An 8909-nucleotide genomic window follows, 5' to 3' on the forward strand; every position below is an offset into this window, starting at 1 on the left:
AAACCCATTTCTGGTGTCCCCCGCCGTGATGTTGCTGGAATATTGCTAAAAGCGGCGTAAAACCATACTCACTCGCTCACTCACAATCTGAAGACAGCCTCCGGTGGTGAGATCCACGGGTTCAGCATATTATGCCTAAGTAGAGATGTCAAACTGCGGAACGATATCTCCATGGTCTAGCACTATAAAACAGGCATACGTCCGGACCAGAAGGCACACACATACCACACACACAGACACATATATACGTACATGTCCACATGTATGTATATATGTTACAGGGAATATGTATAATCAGGGAATATGTATAATCCCTGAAATTTTCAGGGAATATATTTAATGTCTGATTCACTCAGGGAATATACATAATCCCTACAATTTTCAGGTATTACACATATTCCCTGATTTGACATCAAGTTTTTTAGACACATTCCCTGAAATTACTTTTGAGGTTCTTACATAGTCAAATTTGATATAAAAAAGCCAAATTATTTATAAGGAGACAAATTTATTTGACATGATAACAAATACCTTTCACTTAACTTAACAATTAGTCTTCACTGTAATCAAAACAATGCTACATCAAACATAGGATAGACCTAACAAACAATAGCTCTTGTCAATGTTTTTTCGGAATTTCTCCTCTTACTCCATCTTGAAAATGTGAGGTAATTCTGTACTGTACTGGACCGCCTCCGTGGACCTGTGGTAGAGCGTCCGCCCGGAGAGCGGAAGGTCCGGGGTTCGATCCCCGGCCGCGTCATACCAAAAGACGTTAAAAGATGGTACTTGTTGTTACCCTGTCTGGCGCTCGGCATTAAGGGGCTAAAACAAGGACTGGTCGGCTCGACGCATTGTACCCATGTCGGCAATCGAACCCGGGTCTTCGGCGTGATAATGCTTAAACCGCTAGGCTACCCGACCGCCCCAAGCTATACTAGAAGAAGAAAAGGTAAAGCATAGTGTGTGTGTGTGTGTGTGTGTGTGTGTGTGTGTGTGTGTGAGCAGTTTTATACCTTGAATTTCGCATATTGTTGCAGCTGCAAACATGTTTTTTACTTCATAGTCTAACATTGATTCTTTGATGGCAGTATATATATGTATGGAAGAAAATAAATGCGAACCATTTGTAGCAACATATAGAGAAGTATGTACGTTAAGAAAAGATATGTCCAATGTGTACCACTTAATGTTTTTTGTGGGTTATGTTATTTCTTTTTGGAGTACACAATCAATAAGTTTACAGAATATAGTTCACATGCAATCTTAAATACATACAAAATGTATCCATTGAAAAACAACAACAAAGCTATACCTGTGTCAGGATGGCAAGACATCCATGTTGAACATTCTCACGTTGCTATAAAAGTGCAATAATAGTCTTTATTCCTCAATTCCCCACCTCACCTCACAATTTGAATATACCCATGAAGTTTGAAAACCCACCCTTCTCGACCAGATCAGTGTTTTGATCAGGTATATAGACGCCGATGGCATCGCGTTCTTCGAGTTTCAAAACGGCGGAGAGAAAAGAGTTTCGCTTTGGAGATGCTGTTCGTGTGAATGAGGTCTTACTCATCAGAAGCTGTTTAGGAGGCATGTTCCGTCTGGTAAGGTGCATTCTGTGTGTGAAGATGGTGTATGTGGAGCCACGTGTCACGTTAAGTGTGATGTGCGAGTACACGAGGTAGATCCCAGCGTCTCGTACCCAGATCGTTCCGTTATCGCATGCGACATTGGCACAGAAGGTCACGTGGTAGTCATCGTGGGCTGTCCATGCTGGCGGCGACCCTGGGAAAGGACAAATACGTTAGAATAGTCTTTGACAAAGTGGTTAGATTTGTCCTTGTTACAGGCGTTAAATGAATGCTCATAGTGAAGGCATTAACGTGAGTCAGCAGGATTTTAAGTTGTATTACCGATGTCAAACATAACAGATACACATGCATCTCCTTACGTTATTCAATCGCGATCAACATTGAATACATGGTCTGAAATATATATTTACAAATTCTTACTTGAATGATGGCTGCTCCTCTAAGGGCTTAACGTGCGGCAAGTGAATAAGACTACAAATAGACACGACTGGTTGAGAAGTTGGGTTTAACGCTGCTATGAACAATATTCCAGTTTTATCACGACGTGTCAGCTGAACGTGAAAGGAAAGCCCGAAGTCAAGCAGGTCTAAGACGTTTACCACTTTGGTGAAACCAGCTAGCACTGGTATGGCGCAGACAAACCTAGAAACCTATAATCTGGACGAACCGGGATTCGAACCTACGATCACAGATGTTTGGCATGTCTTAGGGACGCAATTCTACCGACGAATTGTGGCGCCTCAGATGAGCGGCAACACGTGCTCCTCTAGGCAAGCGGTATGACTGTTCCTAGTATGAGCGGGCAACACGTGCCCCTCTAGACAAGCGGTATGACTATACCTAGGATGAGCCCGCAACACGTGCCCTCTAGACAAGCGGTATGACTATACCTAGGATGAGCGGGCAACACGTGCACCTCTAGACAAGCGGTATGACTGTACCTAGGATGAGCGGGCAACACGTGCACCTCTAGACAAGCGGTATGACTGTACCTAGGATGAGCGGGCAACACGTGCCCCTCTAGACAAGCGGTATGACTGTACCTAGGATGAGCGGGCAACACGTGCCCCTCTAGACAAGCGGTATGACTGTACCTAGGATGAGCGGGCAACACGTGCCCCTTTAGACAAGCGGTATGACTGTACCTAGGGTCAGCGGGCAACACGTGCCCCTCTAGACAAGAGGTATGACTGTACCTATGATGAGCGGGCAACACGTGCCCCTCTAGACAAGCGGCATGATTGTACCTAGGATGAGCGGGCAACACGTGCCCCTCTGGACAAGCTGTATGACTGTACCTGGTATGAGCGGGCAACACGTGCCCCTCTAGTTAAACGGCATGATTGTACCTAGGATGAGCGGGCAACACGTGCCCCTCAAGACAAGCGGTATGACTGTACCAAGGATGAGCGGGCAACACGTGCCCCTCTAGACAAGCGGTATGACTGTACCTAGGATGAGCGGGCAACACGTGCCCCTCTAGACAAGCGGTATGACTGTACCTAGAATGAGCGGGCAACACGTGCCCCTCTAGACAAGCGGTATGACTGTACTTAGGATGAGCGCGCAACACGTGCCCCTCTAGACAAGCGGTATGACTGTACCTATGATGAGCGGGCAACACGTGCCCCTCAAGACAAGCGGTATGACTGTACATAGGATGAGCGCGCAACACGTGCCCCTCTAGACAAGCTGTATGACTGTACATAGGATGAGCGGGCAACACGTGCCCCCTCTAGACAAGAGGTATGACTGTACCTAGGATGAGCGGGCAACACGTGCCCCTCAAGACAAGCTATATGACTGTATCTAGGATGAGCGGGCAACACGTGCCCCTCTAGACAAGAGGTATGACTGTACCTATGATGAGCGGGCAACACGTGCCCCTCTGGACAAGCTGTATGACTGTACCTGGTATGAGCGGGCAACACGTGCCCCTCTGGACAAGCTGTATGACTGTACCTGGTATGAGCGGGCAACACGTGCCCCTCTAGTTAAACGGCATGATTGTACCTAGGATGAGCGGGCAACACGTGCCCCTCAAGACAAGCGGTATGACTGTACCAAGGATGAGCGGGCAACACGTGCCCCTCTAGACAAGCGGTATGACTGTACCTAGGATGAGCGGGCAACACGTGCCCCTCTAGACAAGCGGTATGACTGTACCTAGAATGAGCGGGCAACACGTGCCCCTCTAGACAAGCGGTATGACTGTACTTAGGATGAGCGCGCAACACGTGCCCCTCTAGACAAGCGGTATGACTGTACCTATGATGAGCGGGCAACACGTGCCCCTCAAGACAAGCGGTATGACTGTACATAGGATGAGCGCGCAACACGTGCCCCTCTAGACAAGCTGTATGACTGTACATAGGATGAGCGGGCAACACGTGCCCCCTCTAGACAAGAGGTATGACTGTACCTAGGATGAGCGGGCAACACGTGCCCCTCAAGACAAGCTATATGACTGTATCTAGGATGAGCGGGCAACACGTGCCCCTCTAGACAAACAGTATTACTGTACCTAGGATGAGCGGGCAACACGTGCCCCTCTAGACAAGAGGTATGACTGTACCTAGGATGGGCGGGCAACACGTGCCCCTCTAGACAAGAGGTATGACTGTACCTAGGATGGGCGGGCAACACGTGCCCCCTCTAGACAAGCGGTATGACTGTACCTAGGATGGGCGGGCAACACGTGCCCCCTCTAGACAAGCGGTATGACTGTACCTAGGATGGGCGGGCAACACGTGCCCCCTCTAGACAAGCGGTATGACTGTACCTAGGATGGGCGGGCAACACGTGCCCCCTCTAGACAAGCGGTATGGCTGTACCTAGGATGAGCGGGCAACACGTGCCCCTCTAGACAAGCGGTATGGCTGTACCTAGTATAAGAAGGCAACACGTGCCCCTCTAGACAAGCGGTATGACTGTACCTAGGATGAGCGGGCAACACGTGCCCCCCTAGAAAGGCGGTATGACTGTACCTTTGATTGGAACCATGACTAGATGTGCCCCTGTGGATCCTGAGTGAATGACGTCACGGTTGCCCGTCTTTATGGCATGAGGGTCCAATTGGTCCGACCCTGATAACAGAACCCATCAAAAAATATATCCAACAGTTTTCGAGTTGATAACGCAAAACATAATATTTATGGCTGATATACTTCTCAAAATATGTTAAAGAACACCAACATCCCACCACACATGACAAACTAACTATAGTCATATGACGAAGGCGGGTGTTATGTAATTTATTTTAAGAAGAATATTTACTTTCTCTATAATTTTGCGTAAATGGCATGTTAAGTCAGTTTTCCTTTTTAAAAATGCATGTTCTGATTGCAAGTGAATGGCTGGCCCAGAATCAACTGCAGCAACAATGTGTTTGTTTGTTTGTTTACTGTTTGATGCCGCACTTAGCAATATTCCAGCTATATGACGGCGGTCTGTAAATAATCGAGTCTGGACCAGACAATCCAGTGATTGACCTAATGAACATCGATCCCCGTAATTGGGATACGATGACATGCATCAACCAAATCCGCGAGCCTGACCACCCGATCCCGTTAGTCGCCTCTTACGACAAGCATAGTCGCCTTTTGCAGCAAGCATCGGTTGCTGAAGACCTATTCTAACCCGGATCTTCACGGGTCTGCAGCAACAATAGCGTGACGCCATCATACTGTGATTTAATCACGGCACAGGCACATGCTACTTATCATGGGTATTGGGCGGTGGGTAGCCCAGTAGTTAAAGCGTTCGACATCCCGGGTTCGATTCCCGGCATGGGTACAATGTGTGAAGCCCATTTCTGGTGTCCCCCGCCGTGATACTGCTTTTAAGTGCTACAAGTGGCGTAAAACCATACTCACTCACTCACTCACTTTCATGGTTATTTTATTATTTATTTTAATTATCACGAATTGATGTCAAAGATTCAATTCAGCAGAAATAACAAGAGACGGGGAATTGATTATCACACTCTCATTAGAATGTACTGGGGAAGGAATATTTAAATGTATGGTACTAAATTTATAAAGGTCGCTTAGTGTCTTGAAAACTACACAAAGACACATTGGAATATGACATGACGACTTGACATAGCTACAATTAACAGGGTTGATGTATTAATTTTACAAACCTGATGTTCGTCTGGAGAACTCGTCTACGATCATCGGAAATATAGTGTACTGCAATTCACTATTTAATATAAAACCTCAAAGCCAGACAATAACCATGCTGTATCGTCCGACGAAACAGTTTCCATTGGCAGATACCATGAGAGAGAGAGAGAGAGAGATAGAGAGAGAGAGAGAGAGAGAGAGGGATAGAGAGAGACAGAGAGAGAATGAGAGAGAGACAGACAGACAGAGACAGAGAGACAGAGAGACAGAGAGAGACAGAGAGAGCGAGAGAGAGAGATTTCAGCAAATCCTTGATTACCGTAACAGGCGACTAACGGGAATGTGGTGGTCAGACTAGCTGACTCGGTTGGTGCATGTTATCCTATCCTAATTGTATAGATCGATGCTCTTGATGTCAGTCACTGGGACAGACAAGGAATACTTTCGAGATAAGTAAGTTATTGATTTCCTCAGTTACGCTTCCTTGAAATTCTCAATTTAAACACGGAAGGAAGAACATGTATGTTTGTTACAAAAATAGCACACTTCGCTGATAAATAGAACCAGTTATATCAGACAGGATTGATTGATCGATGAATTTACTGTTGATGGAAGATTGGAAAACATGTTTTTTTACAAATTAAATAAGATGAGAGATGCTGATGACCACCCGCCTTCCGTCAAAGGGGAACATTAAATATATCAACTCGACTATTCTCCACTAACTGATATTATCAATAAACATACAACCAGCAAAGGGTGTAATAAGACGGTATAAGTTGTGTATTTATAGAATTACCTTCTTGAACATTTCTGTGACGTCTTTCTTTGACAGCATAAATGATGCGCAGAGGTTCGAATGACGTCATAGGGAGTGTCCTGAGATTCGACCAGTGGACCCAGCTGACCACAAGTAAAACACACATCAGCATTTGACCCCACATGGTCAGGCTGAACAGAAGATGCGTCCGTGTTCCTTTGGTGAGACAATCTTGGCTTCAGCGTGTGGATGCCGAAGGTGACAGATAAAACAACATTGAAGATCAGTGAGACGGCAAAGATGATATAGAGCAACGCTCTTGAACGATGTCGTCGTGAAGGTGGCGGCTCCGACGTTGTTGTGGTGTTGTGGATGCAGCTAGATTCAGACCCAGACATTCTTGTATGATATGTACGTTTATAGGTTTGAAATAAATAAAAAAATAAATATTTTTATATTTTCGAATGTCCAGTTGAGACAGTTGTTAACTTTAACCAAAATCTCCTAGGGCGAGCCTGCTAGTGTCTGATGTCGCTTATGGTGAAGCTACAGTGACTGAAACATTTGCTGACAAGTGATTGTTGGAATCACCCAGATGATCTCATCACCCGGGTTTTCCTTGACTGCTCTGTACTACAACGTGGTGGGAATCCCTCAGGGTTATTTTCTGTTCCTCGTCATGGGATTAATATAGACCGCACCGGTTTAGCGTCCTCTCTTGCTCCCTTCTCTGTCGGGGCAGTCGGGTAGCCTAGTAGTTAAAGCGTTCGCTCGTCACGCCGAAGACCAGAGTTCGATTCCCGACATGGGTACAATGTGTGAAGCCCATTTCTGGTGTCCCCTGCCCTGATATTGCTGGAATACTGCTAAAAGCGGCGTAAAACCATACTCGCTCCTTCTGTGGCGCTGCTATTCTCTGAATGTCTGCATGAGTAGTCCGGGTTAATATTCGTCCCCAGGAACCTTTGCTGGCCGTAGGAAGTGACCAGGCTCGAGTGGTAATGCCTGGTGACCTGGCTGACTTGTGTGTCATCGTACCCCGACACATTATCAATCACCGGATTGTCTAGTCCAAGATATTTACAGGCCGCTGTCATATAGCTGGAATATTGCTAATTGCAGTGTTAAACAACAAGCAAAACATACTCTGAATGTGTCTCTATTTAGGGACGCGTGTTCGAGCCAATATTTTACAATATTTGATAACAGGAACACTTCTTTTAGACGGCAGGTCAAGTTCAATAAGCAGTTGTTCCCGGCTATCTCGCTCTTTGTGACGTAGCAAACTGGACAACGCCCAAACCTGTCAAAACGACCCAAGGCCAAGATATATCAATGACAAGGTCAAGGTCCATATGCGGAAGAAAACGTATTGTTTGTGGATCACACTTTCAGTCGAAACTGAGGCGGCTAAAGAAGAGAGAGAGAGAGAGAGAGAGAGAGAGAGAGAGAGAGAGAGAGAGAGAGAGAGAGAGAGAGAGAGACTGTGCTTGTACTAGTCAGGACTACTTCCGGGTTCATTGTGACAGACCACGGAGATGCCATGCCGTATTTATTTACATCTCACATCTGTACGTTAACATTGACATTTGGCTAGTATACGTGTTATAAATCTAAAAATCATTCAGTTTATTTTGTGAGACAAAAATAATTAAACCAGATTAAAATGCTACAATGTTCTACAATTGCCTTCATTCGGCAAAGATAAAAATAGCAGTTACATCATTAAAAATTAAGCGAGTTTGAGATGGCTACTAACTTTTAGGCTTAAATGTGTCATCAAACAGTGACACGTGTTTATTCATATCCTCGTCACTTGACCTAATGTGTATTATTGTTCATAGTGTAGTTCGAATAGTAAAGGATTTCCTTGTTTCCGTATATGTTAACTAAATGCTGACTGCATTTACTGCTTCGTGACTACTCATCAAGGTGTTGACGCTTTAGGTATAGAGTGAACTTTGCCTCATATTGCAAGTTACATTTATTTAAAAACTAATCGTTATTTACTGCCTTCGTGATCTAGCGGATGGAGCGTCTGTCCTAGTAAAGAAGTCTAACGGTGGCACACCGGAACAGTATACTGAATTGTGCATCCATGTTTAACTACATCATTGTGTACACACACACACACACACACACACACACACACACACACACACACACACACACACACAAACACACACACAGCAGAGAGAAAGAATAAAAATTGTAAGTGGAGTTTGTTTCAGGGGCGACTCTTTCAAAAACAAGTATTATACATGAGGCAGTTTTTCCTAGTGCTTGAATGGCGACGGTGTTGCTCTGTTCGGTTTACGGAAAAAATACAACATACACCTACAAATATCATACACAAGAAACTATTATAACTTAAAAATGCATGATGAAATGCATTGTATATAATATTTGATCACTGCAAATCTC

The 8909-nt window shown here is 45.1% G+C and overlaps 1 protein-coding gene across 1 annotated transcript; it reads right to left on the reverse strand.

Annotated features, from left to right (window-relative positions):
• Positions 1 to 1408: 1408 nt before the first annotated feature.
• On the reverse strand, positions 1409 to 6909 carry LOC124127145. The gene is made up of 3 exons (XM_048402187.1): positions 6525 to 6909; positions 4586 to 4684; positions 1409 to 1791 (listed from the first exon to the last, which is right to left on the reverse strand). Exons 1-3 carry the CDS (start codon positions 6667 to 6669, stop codon positions 1409 to 1411), a joined length of 627 nt encoding a protein of 208 aa, XP_048258144.1. The 5' UTR covers positions 6670 to 6909.
• Between the last annotated feature and the right edge of the window lie 2000 nt (positions 6910 to 8909).

This window comes from Haliotis rufescens, unplaced genomic scaffold, assembly GCF_023055435.1.
Source record: "Haliotis rufescens isolate VD_foot unplaced genomic scaffold, xgHalRufe1.0.p SCAF_25, whole genome shotgun sequence".
NCBI lineage: Eukaryota > Metazoa > Mollusca > Gastropoda > Lepetellida > Haliotidae > Haliotis > Haliotis rufescens.